Below are 20,752 nucleotides of genomic sequence, written 5' to 3'. Positions count from 1 at the left end.
TGATTCACAGCATCCACGGTTCTTTTGGTTTCAAAAGTAACTAATACCTGTGAAGGCTTTTCTCACGCTTCAGGTGATAACTGTCTGTCAGTCAGCTGAGTCAGCTATCTTAACAAAGTTTTCACTCGACAACTGGATTTTTCCCCAATACCCCAAATTCAATTTAACTCGAGAAACTATATCTAACGCCTTCTTCAGTTTGCTCCTATTCTCTGGTTGAAGACATTTCTGCTCCTTTTAGTTCTGAGATCGTGGAGCTTTCCTTCCCTGTCTGGACTTTCTCCCTCCCAATCTGCAAAATTTTTAATTTCCTGTATATATCCAAGTTCCTTTTGAAGGTTACTGAAGTAAATCCACAGACGCCAGTATCCCATTACTAAGCCGTCCTTTATTTACACGTGCACAGTACAGAGGACACGGGCGGGGAGTATTTCAGTTGGTTAATTGAATTCTGGGTAATCGAATGCTGGATAACACAGTTTAGCCAAGCATCGGACCTTGCAATCTTGCTGGATAGTCTGATATTCAGATAATCAAATACAGGATAATCGAAAGTTCCTCTGAACATGGACTCTGACCAGCTAGCTGTAAGCCAGAGTGAGGAGAATTCCTGAGACTCCTGTTTATTTTTTAAAATTTGTTTTTATTACCCCCACACTACCGCCTAGCTGCAGTAGTGCTTATTTTCCCCCCAGCACCCATGGTGTGTGTATGCAGGTGTGAGACGCAGAGAAAGACACAAGGTGCACAAATCTTTATTCAAATTTACACCACCAGGAAGAAAGGAAACACCCGAGTGGCCAATGACAAGTAGTGCCCTTCACATCAAAGGGCAATGCTGTGTGATCAAACAGTGAAGGGGAGGAGACTCCTGTTTATATCTGTCAGCTAGGGCTCCCTGATTGGGCCAGGTTAATAACCCCAAATCTGGGAACTCATACTCAATGTGATCTACCTGGCCACCTTGTTTGATCACTACAGTTATCATTGAATCTGTTTACACCCACCTTCTCAGGCACGCACTCCAGACCTCCCTGTGCAACAAAGAATGTTAGCTTCCACTTGCCAATTTCAGCAGTCAACTCTGCACCACTGACACACACTGGCCGCACTGAGTACCATCCACAGGAAGCACCACAGGGGCAAAGATGGCAGAGTAGTAATGTCGGAGTGGATAAAGAGAGAAACTGGAAAAAGCACATCAGGTCAAGCAGCATCAGAGGAAAAGGGGAGTCGATGTTTCAGATCAGAACATTTCATCGCTCTCCTGCTCCTATGATCTGCTGTGCTTTTTCCAGCTCCACGTTTTATCCATTCTGATTCTCCAGCATCTGCAGGTCTCACTATCTCCAGAGTAGAAATGTCACTGAGCTAGTTATGCAGTGGCCCTGGCTAATGCTTGTGAGTAGGAGTCCAAAATCCCACAACGACAGCTGGTGAAGTCTCAATTCAGTTCATAAAATCTGGAATTGTAAACTTGTGGATAGAGTGGACAGCCAAGGTCTCTTGCCCAGGGTGGGGAGTCCAAAACCAGAGGGCATCAGTTTAAGCTGAGGAGGGAAAGGCTTTAAAAAGGACCTTTGGGGCAACCTTTTCACTCATTGAGTTGCCAGAGGAAGTGATGGAAGCTGATACAGTTCCTTTAAGCTGATACAACATTTAAAATGTCTCCAGATGGGTTAATTAAAAGGAAGGGTTTAGAGGGATACGGGCCAAATGCTGGCAGACAGGAATAGATCAGCTTAAAATAGCTGGTCAGCGTGGATGAGTTGGACTGTAGTATGTAAGTCTATGACTCTTGTAGCTCTAGTCCCGTTAATGGTGACCATGAACCTATTATCAATTGTTGTAAACATTGCTTGTTGGGGTAATTGCACACAGTTTAAGGGATGTACCACCCTAAACTACTATTTCACCATATTTGGACTTCATCTATTAAATATGTACTGCTTCTACAGAATGCCTCTAACCAGTAGAATGCTTTTAGTTGTCTCTCATAAAATGAAGCCACTCTGTTTATCTTCACAGAAGAACTTCTGAAAACCAATATTGCTCACTGGTGGTCCCCGGATGGAGCCAGGTTGGCCTATGCTACAATTAATGACACAAAGGTCCACACAATGGAAATCCCGATGTATCTTAGCTCCTTGTATCCCACTGGGAAGACATATCCTTATCCAAAGGTAACTATTAAAGGGGAAAGCAGCTTACTGACAATGATGCAGGCAGGTTTTTCATGTTTATTCAAAGTAAAATATTTGGATCAAACTGAAGATTAACCACACACAAAATGCACTGGGCCTGCCTCTTCTTGAGCTGTTAGGAGTTTTGGGAAACTTTCTTTCAGAAATGTGGCTATTTATCATAACGTAAATGCTTTTATGAAAACACTGTTGTTCCAGGGTGGGGAGTCCAAAACCAGAGGGCATCAGTTTAAGCTGAGGAGGGAAAGGCTTTAAAAAGGACCTCACTGTTCTTCCCCTCTAGCAGGTTATAGTTTCCCACTGAAATGTTTACTATTATTCTTCTACATTGTTGTATGATGATATAGGTGTCCATGTTATTTTTCTAAGTCATATTCTCAGACCCTTATTAACTTGGTTCTGGATGTAGGTTTGCTCGCTGAGCTGGAAGGTTCATTTTCAAATGTTTTGTCACCATACTCAGTAACATCATCAGTGAGCCTCCAGGAGAAGCACTGCTGATGATTCCTGCTTTCTATTTATATGTTTGGGTTTCTTTGGGCTGGCGATGTCATTTCCTATGGTGATATAATTTCCTGTTCTTTTTCTCAGGGGTGATAAATCGGGTCCAAGTCAATGTGTTTGTTGATAGAGTTCCAGTTGGAATGCCATGCTTCTAGGAATTCTCACGCATGTCTTTGTTTGGCTTGTCCTAAGATGGATGTGTTGTCCCAGTCAAAGTGGTGTCCTTCCTCAACTGTATGTAAAGATACAAGTGAGAGAGGGTCATGTTGTTTTGTGGCTAGTTGATGTTCATATATCCTGGTGGCTAGTTTTCTGCCTGTTTGTCCAATGTAGTGTTTGTTACAGCCCTTGCACGGTATCATACCCATAGTCTCACTTCCTGGAACACCAATTTACAGATTGGCTAAGAAGCTATGCCACAGACTAAAACACTTAGTAGAAGACTTAGGCCACTCCATCCACTCCACCCAAGAATTCCTGAAGACCATCAAAGACACTAAGAAGAGGATGAAATAATGGTCTCCTTTGATGATTAGATTAGATTATATTCCCTACAGTGTGGAAACAGGCCCTTCCACCGAACAAGTCTACACTGACCCTCCGAAGAGTAACCCACCCAAACCTGTTTCCCTCTGACTAATGCACCTAACACTATGGGCAATTTAGCATGGCCAATTCACCTGACCTGCACATCTTTGGATTGTGGGAGGAAACCCACACAGACATGGGGAGAATGTGCAAACTCCACACAGACAGGCATCCAAGGCTGGAATCGAACCTGGGTCCCTGGCGCTGTGAGGCAGTAGTGCTAACTACTGAGACACAATGCCGTCCAATGATGTAACAGCCCTGTTCACATCAATCAACATCAACCTGGCCAAAGAAACACTGACCACACTATTAGAAGACCCGAAGACACAAACACCAAACACCACCCATTTCATCGGCAAAGTCAGTATCGTCAAGCTAGTGGACCTATGCCTTACCACACACTTCATCTTCAATAACAAAACCTACAGACAAACCAACAGAACACCCATGAGATCTCCGATATCAGGGTTTTCAGCAGAGGCAGTAATGCAGAGACTCGAACAAACAGCTCCGCCAACCATCCAACCCAAACTTTGGGTCCGCTACGTGGATTACACCTTAGTCATCACTAAACGAAACAAGTTAGAGGAAACCTTCAAGATCATCAATAATACCCTTACTGGCATAAAATTTACTAAAGAGGAGGAAAACAACAACAAACTGCCATTCCTAGATGTCACAGTCAAGCGAACAGCCAATGGGGAACTTCAAACCAGCGTAGACAGGAAAACAACACATACTGACCAAATATTGAACTACAGAAGCAATCATCCCAACATCCACAAACGAAGCTGCATCAGAACATTATTCCAATGAGCCAACACACACTGTAGCACAGAGGAACTATGCAGAGCAGAGGAAAATCACCTATACCGTGTATTCAAAAAGAATGGGTACCCAATGACACTGTCCACTGATTTCTCAGCAGCAAACCCAAACAAGCAGACAAAATGCGTCCAGAAACCCTAGCCACACTCCCCTATATCAAAGACATGTCAGAAATGACTGCCAGACTACTCAGACCCCTTGGCATCATGGTAGCCCACAAACCCACCAATACACTAAAACAGCAGCTAATGAACTTGAAAGACCCTATTACAGACAACAAGCAAAACTAATGTCATTTACAAAATACCGTGCAAGGACTGTAACAAACACTACATTGGACAAACAGGCAGAAAACTAGCCACCAGGATACATGAACATCAACTAGTCACAAAACAACATGACCCTCTCTTAGTAGTATCCTTATATACAGATGAGGAAGGACACCACCTCAACTGGGACAACACATCCATCCTAAGAAAAGCCAAACAGAGACACACACAAGAATTCTTAGAGTTCCAGCTGGAATGTATGCTTCTATCAACAAACACATTGATTAGATTAGATTCCCTACAGTGTGGATACAGGCCATTCAGCTCAACCAGTCTACACTAATCCTCCAAAGAGTAACCCACCTAGACCCATTTCCCTCTGACTAATGCACTTAACACTATGATTAGTATAACGATAACACTATGCACAATTTAGCATGGCCAATTCACCTGACCTGCATATCTTTGGACTGTGGAAGGAAACCCACACAGACACTGGGAGAATGTGCAAACTCCACACAGTCGCCCAAAGCTGGAATTGAACCTGGCACCCTGGTGCTGTGAGGCAGCAGTGCTAACCACTGAGCCACCGTGCCACCCAGTGACTTGGACCTGATTTATCACCCCCTGAGAAAAAGAACAGGAAATTACATCACCATAGGAAATGACATCACCAACCCAAAGAAACCCAAACATATAAATAAAAAGCAGGAATCATCAGCAGTGCTTTGTCTGGAGGCTCACTAAAGATGTTACCTAGAATGGAGATGAAATGTCTGAAAATGAACCTTCCAGCTCGGCAAGCAAACCTACATCCAAAATCTCAACCTGAGCTACAAAGTTTCTCAAAATTCCCTATTAACTTGGTTCTTAACACATTGATATTCTTCACTGTCATCATCTGGACTAATCATATATCATTGCTGTCATGTCTATTATATTATATGATGATCACTATTGCCCAGATATTCACCTCATTTTACTTCTCTTATCTTCTCACTTAGAACATAGAACATAGACCAGTACAGCACAGTATAGGCCCTTCGGCCCACGGTGTTGTGCTGAGCATTTACCTTAATCTAAGATCAAGCTAACCTACACATCCCTTAATTTACTGCCATGCATGTGCTTGTCCAGCAGTTGCTTAAATGTCCCTAATGTCTCTGACTCTACTACCACAGCTGTCAGTGCATTACTTCCACCCACCACACTCTGTGTAAAAAACCTATGTCTGTCATCTCCCATATACCTTCTTCCAATCACCTTAAAATTATGACCTCTCATAACAGCCATTTCTGCCCTGGGAAAAGGCTCTGGCTATCTACTTTATCCATGCCTCTCATTACCTTGTACACCTCTATCAAGTCACCTCTCTTCGTTCGTGTCTCCAGTGTGAAAAGCCTCAGCTCAGTAAACCTCTCTTCATAAGACGAGCCCTCCAATCCAGCCAGCATCCTGGTATATCTCCTCTGCACCGTCTCTAAAGCATCTACATCGTCCTATAATGAGGCGATCAGCACTGGACACAATATTCCAAGTGTGGTCTAACCAGGGTTTTAAAGCACTGCAGCAAAACCCCACAGCTCTTAAGCACAATCCCCCTGTAAATGAAAACCAAAACACCATACGCCTTCTTAACAACCTTATCAACTTGGGTGACAACTTTGAGGGGTCTATTTACGTGGACCCTAAGATCCCGCTGTTCTTCCACACTGCCAAGAATCCTGTCTTTAAACCTGTATTCAGCATTCAAATTTGACTTTCCAAAAAAATCGCTTCACATTTATTCAGGTTGAACTCCATCTGCCACTTTACAGCCCAGCTCTGCATCCTGTCAATGTCTTGCTGTAGCCTGCAACAGCCCTCGATGCTATTTACAACACCACCAACCTTTGTGTCATCGGCAAATGTACTAACCCACCCTTCCACTTCTTCATCCAAGACATTTATAAAAATTACAAAGAGCAGAGGCCCAAGAAAAGATCCCTGCAGGACACCACTGGTCACTGACCTCCAGACAGAATGCTTTCCATCCACGACCACTCCGCTGTCTTCTTTTGACCAACTAATTCTGTATCCAGACAGCCAAATGTCCCTGTATCCCAGACCTAACTTGCTAAGTGAGCCTACTGTGAGGAACCTTACCAAATAACTTACTGAAATCCATTTCCACCACATCCATTACTCAACCTTCATTAACTTGTCTCATTACATTCTCAAAGAACGCAATAAGATTTGTGAAGCATGACCTGTCCCTTATGAAGCCATGCTGACTATCTTTAATCAAACTATGCCTTTCCAAATAGTCATAAATCCTACCTCTCAGAATCCTTTCCAGTACCTTGCTTACCACAGATGTGAGACTGACTGGTCTGTAATTCCCAGGGATTTCCCTATTCCCTTTTTTTAGATTAGATTACATTAGATTAGATTACATTACAGTGTGGAAACAGGCCCTTCGGCCCAACAAGTCCACACCGACCCGCCGAAGCGCAACCCACCCATATCCCTACATTTGCCCCTTAGCTAACACTACGGGCAATTTAGCATGGCCAATTCACCTGACCTGCACATCTTTGGACTGTGGGAAGAAACCGGAGCACCCGGAGGAAACCCACGCAGACACGGGGAGAATGTGCAAACTCCACAGTCAGTCGCCTGAGGCGGGAATTGAAACCGGGTCTCTGGGGCTGTGAGGCAGCAGTGCTAACCACTGTGCCACCGTGCCGCCTTTCTTGAACAGAAGAACAACATTCGCCTCCCTCCAATCATTCAATACTACTACCGTGGAGAGTGAGGATGCAAAGATCATCACCAAAGGTGCAGCAATCTCAATCCTCGCTTCCTGTAATAACCATGGATATATCTGGATCAGTGGTGCTGGAAGAGCACAGCAGTTCAGGCAGCATCCAAGGAGCTTTGAAATCGACGTTTCAAGCAAAAGCCCTTCATCAGAAATAAAGGCAGTGAGCCTGAAGCGTGGAGAAATAAGCTAGAGGAGGGTGGGGGTGGGGAGAAAGTAGCATAGTGTACAATGGGTGAGTGGGGGAGGGGATGAAGGTGATAGGTCAGGGAGGAGAGGGTGGAAGTGGATAGGTGGAAAAGGAGATAGGCAGGTAGGACAAGTCCGGACAAGTCATGGGGACAGTGCTGAGCTGGAAGTTTAGAACTAGGGTGAGGTGGGGGAAGGGGAAATGAGGAAACTGTTGAAGTCCACATTGATGCCCTGGGGTTGAAGTGTTCCGAGGCGGAAGATGCGGCGTTCTTCCTCCAGGCATCTGGTGGTGAGGGAGCGGCGGTGAAGGAGGCCCAGGACCTCCATGTCCTTGGCAGAGTGGGAGGGGGAGTTGAAATGTTGGGCCATTGGTCTGGCCCTGGGGAGTTACCTATCTTGATGTTTCCCAGAATTTCCAGCACAACCACTTACTTAACATCAATCTATTCAAGCCTATTAACCTGGTCTACAGTGGACTCACTATCAACTCTAGTGAATACTGAAGCAGAAAACTCACTTAGGGCCTCACCTACCTCTTCAAACGCCAGGCACAAGCTTCTTCCGCTATCCCCAAATGGCCCTACCCTTTCTCTGATCATTCTCTTATACCTCACGTACGTGTGGAATGCCTTCGGGTTTACCCTAATCCTTCCTGCCCAGGCTTTTTCATGCCCCCTCCTAGCTCTCCTCAGTCCATTTTTGTGTTCTTTCCTAGCTACCCTGTAATCCTCTAAAGCTGTGCCAGGTCCTTGCTTCCTCAACCTTAAGTATGCTTCCTTCTTCCTTTCGATGAGAAGCTCCTCTGCTCTTGTCATCTAGGCTCCTTCACCTTGCCATTCCTTGTCTGTCTCAGTGTTATTCAACATTTGCGACAAGTCCTCCTTAAACAGCTTCCATATTTCTATTGTACATTTCCCATTGAACAATTGTTCCCAATTTATACTCCACAGTCTAATAGCAGTATAATTTCCCCCTCCCCCAATTAAATACTTTGCTATTAGATTACTTACAGTGTGGAAACAGGCCCTTTAGCCCAACAAGTCCACACCGACCCGCCGAAGCGTATACCACCCAGACCCATACTCCTACGTTTACCCCTTCACCTAACACTACGGGCAATTTAGCATGGCCAATTCACCTAACCTGCACATTTTTGGATTGTGGGAGGAAACCAGAGCACCCGTAGGAACCCACGCAGCCACGAGGAGAATGTGCAAACTCCACACAGAGTTTGCTATGCTATCCCTCTCCATGGTGGATGGTCAAGATGAGGCAGTTGTGGTCACTGTCACCAAAATGCTCTCTCATCGAGAGATCTGACACCTGTCCTGGCTCATTGCCAAGCACCAAATGCAATATGGCATCCCCTGACATATTGAGTCAGGAATACTTCCTGGACACACCTGACAAAATCGGCTCCATCCAGACTATGTGTACTAAGGAGGTTCCAGTCAATATTGGGGACATTGAAGTCACCCATAAGAACAATACCTCTGTCACTTTCTCACCACCCCCCCCCCCCCCCCCCACCCCCACCCTTAACAGAGATGTGGTGGCTTAGAGGTAATAATCAAGAGCTCTAGGCTAATATCTCGGTAGCATGGGTTCAAATCCCACTGTGGCAGATGGTGCAAATTGAATAAAAAACTAGCCTTCAGCAAGGCATTTGATAAGGTTTCCCATGGTAGGCTCATTTATAAAAGCAGGAAGTATGGGATACAGGGAGATTTGGCTATCTGGGTTCAGAATTGGCTGGCTGACAGAAGGCAGAGAGTGGTTGTAGATGGAAAGTATTCTGCCTGGAGGTCAGTGTTGAGTGGGGTCCCGCAGGGCTCTATTCATGGGCCTCTGCTTTTTGTAGTTTTTATAAATGACTTGGATGAGGAGGTTGAGGGGTTGGTTAGTAAATTTGCAGATGACACAAAGTTTAGAGGTGCCATTGATAGTATCAAGGGCTATTGCAGGCTGCAGCGTGACATTGACAGGATGCAGAACTGGGCTGAGAAGTGGCAGATGGAGTTCAACCTGGATAAATGTGAAGTGATGCATTTTGAAAGGTCGAACTCGAATGCTGAATATAGGATTAAAGACAGGATTCTTGGCAGTGTGGAGGAACAGAGCGATCTGGGTGTGCAAGTACACAGATCCCTCAAAGTTGCCACCCAAGTGGATAGTGTTGTTAAGAAAGCATCTGGTGTTTTGGCTTTCATTAATGGGCGATCGAGTTTAACAGCCGTGAAGTTTTGCTGCAGCTCTACAAGTTCCTGGTGAGACCACGCTTGGAATATTGTGTCCAGTTCTGGTCGCCCTACAATAGGAAAGATACAGAGGCTTTGGAGAGGGTGCAAAGAAGGTTTACCAGGATGCTGCCTGGACTGGAGGGCTTGCCTTATGAAGAAAGGTTGAATAAGCTCTGACTTTTCTCTCTGGAGAGAAGGCGGAAGAGAGGAGACCTGATTGAGCTATGCACGATGATGAGGAATAGATAGAGTCAATAGCCAGAGACTTTTCCCCAGGGCAGGATTGACTGATATGAGGGGTCATAGTTTGAAGATATTAGGAGAAAGGTATAGAGGAGATGTCAGAGATATGTTCTTTCCACAGAGAGTTGTAAATGCATGGAATGCATTGCCAGCGGTGGTGGTGGAAGCAGAATCATTAGGGACATTTAAGCAACTTCTGGACATACACATGGATAGCAGTGAATTGAGGGGTGCATAGATTAAGTTATTATATTTTACATTCAGAATAATCCTCGGCACAACATCATGGACCTAAGGGCCTGTTCTGTGCTGTACTTTTCTATGTTCCATGTAGCCTCATTCTTGCTGTTCGGCAAAAGCGAGGACTGCAGATGCAGCAGATTAGAGTCAAGAGTGTGGTGCTGGAAAAGCACAACCAGTCAGGCAGCATCCAAGGAGCAGGAAAATCGACGTTTCGGGCAAAAGTCCTTCATTAGGATTTCCCTGCTCCTTGGATGCTTCCTGACTGCGCTTTTCCAGCATCAAACTCTTGGTTCTTTCTTGCTGTTGTTAATTTTGTTTTTAAAAATATCTATCTGGACTAATGTCCTTTCAGGAAAGGAATCTGCCATCTTTCCCTTATCTGACCTACATGTGACTCCAGCCACAGCAATGTGGCTGATTCTTTTGGACAATAACTGCTGACAGTGATGTCCACATTCCATGAACAAATATTTTTAAAAAGCTGCTGTTTAACACCTGCATTCAACTGAGGTGAAGAATTAAATAAGTTTTGGTTTAGACACATCTGACTGAAACTGTCAAAGTTCATCATCTTCATTGTAATGCTTACCCATCCTTTACTATTTAACTGCAGGCTGGCCAAGAAAATCCGACAATCTCACTATTTGTGGTGAACTTGAATGGACCAACTCATACTCGCGAGATGATCCCTCCCGAAGACACCAGAATGAAGTAAAACTCTCTCAACTACTTCTTTTCTTACAGCATGCATCAGTTTTCATTTACTGTGTTTGAAAAAGAACTTCCTCAAATTTCAAATTCTGACACGACATATCGGGATGAAGCCTAAGGTAAAGGAACTGTTAGATTCAGGGTAACTGTAGGAGCACTCTTGTGTTTGAGTCAGGTTTAGGTTCACAGACATTTGGGCCCGAGTTTTAAATAGGAACTTAAGGAATAAGAGAAAAGGCAATCCATTCATCCTTTGAGCCTGCTCCATCTTTTAAATTGATTATGGCTAATCATCAACCACTTTGCCATTTTTATCCATATCCTTTAATATCAATTGCATCTAGTAATCTATTGATTTGACTTGAAAATTGTCAATAGTTCAGTCTTCTGGTGTGCAGAATTCCAAAGATTCAGCACCCTCTAAATAGCCTACCCCATATTCCGAGTCTGTGTCTTCTGGTTCTAGACCTACCAGTGGAAAGGTTATATGTGTTAATATTCAGGGCCTTGTACTTTACAGATAGAAGGAGCATACATACTCATTCTGTCTATTTCAACTTGACAAAATAAGTGCCAGCCATTTTATTGTTCATTTCTGAAGGAAATGTCTTGACCAATCAAAAGTCAACTTGCCTGGTTTGAAAAGTTAAAAGGCTTGGTAGTTAACTGCCAGTCATCATTAACCGGTGCATTCTCTACCAATCAAACTTCACTTGCCAACCAATCAGCACTTCCCTCTCATGCAGCATAAATGTTGTTTTCCTTTCACTTTGGCATTTCTTGTGAAGTATCCTGATTAGCACGAGATGAAAATCTTCAACAAAATGTGCCTCTTTTCAGCACTAGTCATTTGCTGGACTACCAAATGATTAGTTATATAGCAATGCTTGTTGTGCTTCTGTATAATTATTAAATTGTTCTGTGCATTTGATGAACAACAAATTGGAATTAGATTTCTGGAAGGACAGATTCTTCCTCATCAGCAGGTCATACTATTTACTTCTTGAAAAGGTTTTTGCCTTTCTTGCACCACATGCAGGACAAAATGTCCTGTTCTCAAGGGTTTTTAATGCACCCGAGTCCTCATGAAATTTGCTCCAAAGTCTCATGCTTTTATTTAATGCAAATTTTGCAAATTATGTCAGCATTGAAATAGTTTCATTTTGTTTTGGAAATTTTTGATAAAGAGCCATGTGAGATGTGAGACATCAGAGGGGAGGCTGATTGGCTAATAGTCACAATTGGCACCATGCATACCAATATGTTGAATGACCAATGGGGTGGGAGGGGCAGGGCAACTGAAAGCAGGAGCACATGATACCTCCTCTGGGAAAATGTCCAAACACAACCTCCAAAGAAAAGGGTTAAAGCTGTAAATTCATCCAAGTAGCGCAAACACCAAATATAAAGCCTCAAAATGTTTATTCATTCATGGGATTATGGACATGGTTGGCAGAGCCAGCATTTATTATCCATGTTGACCTACCTATGAGAAGGTGAGGAAGAGCTAACTTCTTGAGTTGCTGCAGTCTTGCTACGTTTGGGTATGCACTGCTTCAATATGAGAAGCTGCGACCACTGCTGAACATTGTGCAATCACCAGAAAACATCACTGCTTCTGACCTTATGATGGAGAGAAGGTCGTTGATGAAGCATCTGAAGATAGTTGGGCACAAGACACCACCCTGAGGAACTCCTGCAGAGATGTCCTGGCGCTGACATGACTGACCTCCATCAACCACCATCATCTTCCTGTGTTTAGGTATGACTCTGACCAGCAGAGAGTTTTCCTTGACTCCCATTGACTCCAGGCTTGTTCAGGCTCTTTGATGCTGTACTTGATGTCAGGGGCAGTTATTGTCATCTCACCTCTGGAATCCAGCTGCTTTGTCCAAGTTTGAACAATGTTGTAATGAGGTCAGGAGCAGAATGGCCCTGGCAGATCCCTAATCAAGTATAAGTAAGCAGATTGATACTCAGCAAGTGCTGGTTGATAACATTGTTGATGACACCTTTCATCACTGATTGAACGTTGACTGATGGGGTAGTCATTGACCAGGTTAAATTTGTCCTGCTTTTCATGTACAGCCCATTTATAACTATTCATTCTGTCAGGCTGATTATTATCCACTCCTTTGTTTATCCAACAATTCTTTTGTCTTTTTGAGCTAGATTTCCACCAATCAAAGAACAAATAATAAAGAACAGTACAATGCAGGAACAGGCCATTCAGCCCTCCAAGCTTGGACTGATACATTTTGCTCTTCCTTACTAAATTCCAGATGCTTCTTGAATGCTGCTATTGTGTCTGCTTCCACCACCTCCTCTAGCAACATGTTCCAAGCACTCACCACTCTTTGTGTGAAAAACTTGCCTCACACACTCTTTTAAGCTACCCCTTCGCGCCTTGAACCCTAATGTCACCTAGTAATTGACCCCTCCACCCTGTGAAAAGGTCTCATACATTCCACTCTATCCATGCCATTCACAATCTTATAAACTTTTACCAGGTCACCCCTCAACTTCCTGTATTCCATGAAAACAAACCCAGTCTATCCAACCTTTCTTCATAGGTAAAATACCCTCTACCAGGCAACATCCTGGTAAACCTTTTCTGTACCCTCTCCAAAGATCTACATCCTTCTGGTAGTGTGGTGACCAGAACTGTACGCAATATTCCAAGTGTGGCCGAACTAAAGTTCTATAAAGGTACAGCATAACTTGTCTATCGTTATACTCAATGCCCCTTCCAATGAAGGAAAGCATGCCATAGGCCTTTTTTTACCACCTTAACTAACTGCACTGTCACCTTCAGTGATCTGTAGACCTGTATACCCAGATCCTTCTGCATATGAATACTCCAAAAGGTTCTGCTACTCACTGTACAATTTCTGTACATGACCTTCCAAAATGCGTCACCTCACATTTGTCCGGATTAAACTCCATCTGCCATTCTTCTACCCATGCCTCCAACTGATCCATATTCTGTTGTATCCTCTGACAATCTTCCTCACTATCTGCAATTCCACCAATCTTTGTATTGTCTGCAAACTTACTAATTAGACCAGCTATGTTTTCCTCCAAATCATTTATGTAGATCACAAACAGCAGAGGTCCCAGCACTGATCCCTGTGGAACACCACTAGTCACAACCCTCCATTCCATTCGTTCTACTGCTACCCTCTGTCTCCTATGACTAAGCCAGTTCTGTATCCATCTTACCAGCTCACCCTGACACAATGTGACTTCACCTTTTGTACCAGTCTGCCGTGAGGGACCTTGTCAAAGGCTTTACTGAAGTTCATGTGGACAACATCAGCTGCTTTTCCCTGATCGACCATTTGTATCACCTCCCCAAAATGCTTGATCAAGGTAATGAGGCACGACCTCCCCTGTAGAAAACGTTTACTACCTCCTCCCCACACGTTATCTTCTGCATTAAAAACTTTATTCCTCATGACTATCAGTTCTGAAGTAGGGTCACTGGACCCGAAATGTTAACTCTGATTTCTCACCACAGATGCTGCCAGGCCTGCTGAGCTTTTCCAGCAATTTCTGTTTTTGTTTCTGATCCCCAGCATCAGCAGCTCTTTCAGTTTTTAAATGAAGAATTGAGTTCTGAAGAAGGGTCACTGGATACAAAACCTTAACTTTGCTACCTCTCTCCATGGTACCCGACCCACTGAGTTTTCCCAGCAATTTTGTTTCAGATTGAATGACTATTCATCTCATTTTCTGTCTCTGTGACCTTACAGATAGATATTTTCAATATTTCTACAGCACATTGTAACTCCTACTATACTCCATTTAACCCTGTCAACACACTCCCCTATTTATTTCTCATTGGCTGTTTTCATGAAGGGTCTTTTTAAAGTGATTCACTGAATATCAAATTGTGTGGGTGATGTCTGGAGGATATTGTTAGGAAGGTCCATGATTCTTATAACTATTTTGAAAACTGGCTCCAGAAATATTCCAGCCATAACACTGAAGATTTATGCTCCAGAACTTGCCTTGTCCTGAGAGAGACTGTTCCAGTCCAGCTACAACACTGACAATCCACCTGACAATGTAGAGAGTTGTCCTGGTATGTCCGGCTATTAGTGGCTAACAATGGGTAGCATGTCATAGCAGGCCATGTGATAACAAGGCCTGGTGTGTCGCGTTGAAGGAAGGAGATGGGAGAAGGTGCCTCAAGCCTTAAAATTATTGAACGCGATATTGGGTCCAGAAAGCTGTAGAGTCCACACGCGGAAAATAAGGAGTTGTTCTTCCAGCTTGCACTGGGGCTTCACTGGAGCACTGTAGCAAGCCTGAGACAGAGATGTTAGCCAGGGATCACGGTGATGTGTTGGTTTGAGCTGTATTTTCCTTTATGCTTTATTTTTTCAATTCTTTTTTGTTTAGTCATTCAGTCTGTTTTGTTTTGGTTGTGGTTGGTTGATGATAAATATGGACTGATGTACTGAGAGACCTCATTCTTCCTCTTCAAATATCACTGGGGGGGGTCCAATGTCACCTGAACAGAGAACCAAAGCTTCAATTAATTCCTCACCACAAGGAAAACAGCACAACTGTTTTTGAGATCCATTTGCCTCTACTGTGTCAGTCTAGATTAAGTGCTCAAATGTTGAGACTGCATTTACTGTCCGCAACAGGGGGGCCCACCTGTCAGCTGGAGAGCAAATGAGAGGCTCACAGTGCCTCCCTTAGAGGATTTGACACTGTAAGTGTCAAACAGGCACTTTCCCGGGCAGTTCTGGGTCTTCCTTGTGATCAAGGACCCCGGAGGGGGATGCAGTCCGTCTTGCCAAGAGCAGTTTAAGGTCACCATTACAGAGACCAGCTTTCAATTCCAGATCAATTAGTTGGCTTGAAATTTTGCCAGCTTCTGTGGTAGGATTGGCACCAAAGTTCTCCAGCATAATAGCTTGGTCTTTGGATTACTGATCCAATAATTTAACCACCGCAGCGCCATCCCTTTCCAGTTTATGCATGGTTTTAGCTGCAGTAAGAGCATGGATGGCTGAGATGTTCAGGGCATTTGAACACAATAATGTAAGAAACAGGAGCAGTAATCAACCATTCGGCCCCTCAAGCCTGCCCTTCCATTCAGTAATACCACTGTGGATTCAGCCCCAAGCCTCAGCTCCTCTCTAAAGACATCACTCATTGCCCTGAACTCTGTGATATTTCAATAGTCTATTGACCTCTTCCTTAAACACATCCAGTGATTGAGGCTCCATAACTCTGTGGGGTAGAGAATTCCAGACACTTACTACTCTCTGAGAGAAATAATTCCTTTGCACCATAGTTTTAAGGTTCACTCACTGGTGGAAATACCTTCTCAACATTCCCCCTATCAAGCTCTGTCAGAGCCTTGTATGTTTCAATGACATCGTCCCTTGTTCTTCTGAACTCTAATGAATAAAGGCCTACCCTGTTATTGCAGTTCTTGATAAGCCAACTCCTTCAACACTGGAATCAACTGACTGGGTCTCTTTTGAACTGCCTCCAATATAAGTAAATCAATTCTTAAATTTAGGAATATAAGTTGTGCATGGTACTCCACAATATTTATGAAGAAGGGTCACTTGACTTGAAATTTAACCCTTCCTTCTCTCCACAGATGCTTCCAGACCTGTTGTGTTTCTCCAGCAACTTCTGTTTGTGTTCCAGCATTTCAGGTGCAACCTCACCAACACTGTGTACGTTTGTCCCTATTTTTAAACACCGACCCACTAGCAATAAAGGCCAAAAATTCAATTGCTCTTTAACTACCTACTGCACTCATACATTAACCATTTAGGTTACTATTCAGTCACTGTTATGCAACATCAAGATGGTGGTGGTGTAGTTCTCCCATGTCAGGGCTCATCTGCTCCAACCACTTTTCTTTTCTTCCTTTCTTTACGTGCTTATTTTCCTTTACTTTCTTCTTGGTCTAAGCTCAGACAGTGTCAGCGGGGGCGAGGAATGCCAGCGTAGACTTGAGTGAGCCCCTTCTTACTTTCTGTGGGAAAACCCCAAGACCTGGCATTGAATCTGCAGCTGCTACATTGGTGGAGGCGTCATTGGCGAGGTAGGCCCAGCGGCATAAGATGGCAAATTGATGACTTTGTCATGGGTGGGTCCAAAACTGGTGGTGGTGAAGTGATGATGGAAGGCCATCACAACAACATCGAGGTGGGCCCAGTGGTGAGAGGTGCGACCCTGACATTGGCAAGAATGGCACAGGCAGTGGCAAGGCGGTGCCGGAGGAGAATTGGCCCAGCAGTGAAAGTTGGCGCCCGAGAGAGTGACGACTTCGATGTTGGTTGGGTTCAGCGGCAAGGCATTGGAGGAAGGATGATGAGCTGGCTCAGAATGGGTAGACTCTGTTTCAGCTATGTCTCCTTATCTTCATCTTATTCTTAAACTCTTCCAAATGGTGTGGCATTGAGACAGCATTTGAAACCTTTTCACTGTAATTTACTGTTTTGCTCTCTGTAAAACACACATGACAATAAAATCATTCATTATTTCATTCTTCTAGTTTTCATGCACAAGAATATCCAGCTCTCTGTTTGCTGCACGTTTTTTGAGTCTCTCTCTCTCTCTCTCTCTCCGTTCAAATTATACTCTGCCTTATGGTTGTTCCTGCCGATACACGTGATCTTACACTTTCCTTCATTAAACTTGGTATGCCAATTTTTGCCCACTCACTCAACCTATCTGCATACCTTGAAGATTCCTTCATCACAACTTGCCCTCTCACCTATTTTTGTATGTGGATGCACTAAACTGTCTCCATCTCAAAAACATTAATGTAAAAAATAAATAGTTGAGATCCTAGGACTGGAGCTTGCAGAACTGCACAAGTTATGTCTTTCCAACCTGAGAAAGATCCATTAATCCTAACTCTCTATCTCCTGTCTGATAACCAATCCTCAGTCCTTACGAATACATTATCCCTAATACTATGAGCTCTTGTCTTTTATGGGGTCCATCACCAAACTCTTTGACTTTGTGAAGTAAATGTTAGTGTCAGAGTTAAGGGGGTTCCTGGGGAGTATATTTCTCATCAATGACTTGACTGCATATGTATTTTTTTGTTTCTTCCTTTCTCTTTTCAGGGAATACTATATTACCATGGTGACATGGGCAAGCAGCACTAAGCTCGCAGTGAACTGGCTGAACAGAGCCCAGAATGTTTCTATTCTCACTTTATGTGAGGCCACGACTGGCATTTGCACTAAGGTATGGGCACAACTAGTAAGCAGTAATCCAATCTCACCAGGAAATGAAGATGACTATCAACAAGGCTTCTGGCCAATGAGGAGCAGGAAATGGAAGCGCAAGGCCACAGCTGCCCTCCTGGCCTGTGGGGTTCAGGCTCACACCTCCATGAAAGAGAAAGATCCCAAGTTCAATGCTGGTCTGTGCTGTGTTAGCTGTTGTCAGGGTGGGTCACCCACAGGGGCTTCGATGCCCTGGCCTAAAGAAGGATCTAGAATCTGTTTCCCACCACAGATTTCTATCCATTCTAGTGCTGATGTATTGACCCGAATGTGATCATTGAAAAAAGTAAGACCCAGCTTGCTTAAGATTCCCAACCTGACCGAATAGCTGACTGACACTCACTTGTCAAGTGGCCTTCAGGTTAGAAGTGACCCAGTGACTGGGTTGTCCTGGGCAACCTGAGTTGAATTCTGGGTAGAGTGGGGGAAGGAGGGATATGAATGAAAACTGACTCGAGGCCTTCCATCTTTCCAATTGGAAGGGGCAGAGTGAACCACCAAGTGGGTCTTTCCAGAACATTCTGACTGCTACTACGTTGTTTAAATGGTTGAAAGAAAGGAAGGAAGAATACATTTCCATAGCACCTTTCTCTAAGAGTCGCCATTGTTGATAGATTCTTTGGTCACTTAGTTGGATTCACAAACAAGACTAATAGCTCTCTGTCAAGGTCAATGTTGTTTAATACGTATGTTAAGCTATTTTATAAATCTGACACAAGGACTGTACTTGGCATTGCCAGTAGAGGGTGGGTGAAAGGGCATTAGCTGTCAGGAGCTCACTCTGTTCTCCTAAGAAGCTCTTGATGACAGCAATTTCTGTCCCTGGTTGTTTTTACCCAACTTACTGGCTCTGAGAGTCCTGTTATATCAAAGTTTTTTGGGGCATCCTGTGATGTGGGTTCATGGGAATACCCCTTTGGTATTCAGGAACCCTGCGTGCAAACATTATGGCTGCCCCATCAAATGAGCAATTCTAAGCTTTTGATGTTGGATGTGCAGCTAGAATTCAGCATGAGAAATATTTTCAGCCACTTGATGCTTCAGGTAGAACACAGAAAGATGGAAAGCATCTGATTGCCTCATGTACCATAGAGGAGTGATGTGAGAATCATGGTCTGGTAGACTTCGTTCTTGGTTTTGGGACAAATCCCATGCTTTCTCCAAAGCCTGTGGGTGAACCTGTTGGATCCAACCTTTGCAAAGCGATGGTTAATTCCATCATCTGACCTGGTTTGGCTGGACAGGATACTCCCAGGCAGAGCTAACTGTGACCTTGGGATCTTGTGGCCAGGTGAAAGTTGGGACAAAACAAAACTCCCCTGCTCCTCTTCTAAAAGTTTTCAAGGGCATCTTATATAATTGCCAAGGAAACAGAGGGAGGTCTCATGTTAATGCCTCATCCAAGAGACAGCACATCTGACAGTGCAGCACTCCTTCAGGTCTGCACTGAAGAGTCAACACAGGTCCGTAGAGTGAATCTTATGAAAAAGTACTGAGCTAGTTTGATGGGTTATACTGACAAAAACACCAATTTACTCTTATAGAAACACGAGGATGAAAGTGAAAGCTGGCTCTCCAGGCAGGTAAGAGATAAAGTAACAGGAATGGTGCATTCTTTTCACTCTCCCTCTGCTTCTATTATCTCGCCAGCTTGTAGAATCATCTGAGATGCTGCAATTTATTGAACAGGGGTACTGTGATGAAGTGAAGCTCATATTGAAAGCTCTCCTAATGACTGACCATAACCTGATGAAGTCCAAAATCGCTCACATCAAACATGATTTCTCGCTCTGACCTAATCCTCCCAGTCCAAAGTGCAGTACCTCTGACAGTGCAGCACTCTCTCAGTATTGCCCTGAATGTAGGATTTTACAAGTAAGTCTCTGAAAGTCTCTTGAACCCACCGCCTCCAGCATGAGACTGTTACTCAGTGAGCTACAGCTGACAATCCAGATAATACACTTCACCACCTCTCTCACAAATGTCACAAAACCCCTTATCAAGATTGCAGTGTCATGGTTCAACATAGCTAGCATTCCAAACTGTAAAAGCTCTTGAACTGCAATAGGGCGGCACGGTGGCGCAGTGGTTAGCACTGCTACCTCACAGCGCCAGAGACTCGGGTTCAATTCCCACCTCAGGCGACTCTCTGTGTGGAATTTGCACATTCTCCCCGTGTCTGTGTGGGTTTCCTCTGGGTGCTCCGGTTTCCTCACACAGTCCCAAAATGTGCAGGTCAGGTGAATTGGCCATGCTAAATTGCCCATAATGTTAGGTGAAGGGGTAAATGTAGAGGAATGGGTCTGGGTGGATTGTGCTTCGGCGGTTCGGTGTGGACTTGTTGGGCCGAAGGGCCTGCTTCCACACTGTAAGTAATCTAATCTGATCAAAAAGTGTAGAGACAGTAATGTGATACATGGACACCACAACACTCCTTACAGTGGTTTCATAGGATCTTTATCTGAAGTACTGTGCTCAGTTCTGACCACCCTGCTATAGGAAGGATATTATTAGATTGAAGAGGGTTAAGAAAAGATTGACAAGGATGTTGCTGGGACCGGAGGGTTTGAGTTATAAGGAGAGGCTGGATAGGCGGGACTTCTTTCACTAGAGTGTTGAGGGTTGACCAGATAGAGGTTTATAA

At 44.0% G+C, this 20,752-nt stretch overlaps 1 protein-coding gene across 5 annotated transcripts in view; it reads left to right on the top strand.

Annotated features, from left to right (window-relative positions):
* The window catches only part of dpp6a (dipeptidyl-peptidase 6a), a 1,528,415-nt gene that overhangs the window by 1,366,557 nt on the left and 141,106 nt on the right, over nt 1-20,752 (top strand). For all 5 annotated transcript variants that reach the window (XM_043690726.2, XM_043690729.2, XM_043690724.2 and 2 more), the window contains exons 9-12: nt 2,029-2,183; nt 10,731-10,828; nt 17,944-18,067; nt 19,653-19,691. In XM_043690726.2, the coding sequence (XP_043546661.2) occupies nt 2,029-2,183; nt 10,731-10,828; nt 17,944-18,067; nt 19,653-19,691 (416 nt within the window). The remainder of the gene's footprint in view (nt 1-2,028; nt 2,184-10,730; nt 10,829-17,943; nt 18,068-19,652; nt 19,692-20,752) is intronic.

Source organism: Chiloscyllium plagiosum, unplaced genomic scaffold (genome assembly GCF_037043375.1).
Source record: "Chiloscyllium plagiosum isolate Xiang-an unplaced genomic scaffold, Cpla_swu_hap1 HiC_scaffold_5, whole genome shotgun sequence".
In the NCBI taxonomy this organism is placed as follows: Eukaryota; Metazoa; Chordata; class Chondrichthyes; order Orectolobiformes; family Hemiscylliidae; genus Chiloscyllium; species Chiloscyllium plagiosum.
Note: the sequence above shows the minus strand (reverse complement) of the source record. Positions and strands in the feature narration are given on the sequence as shown.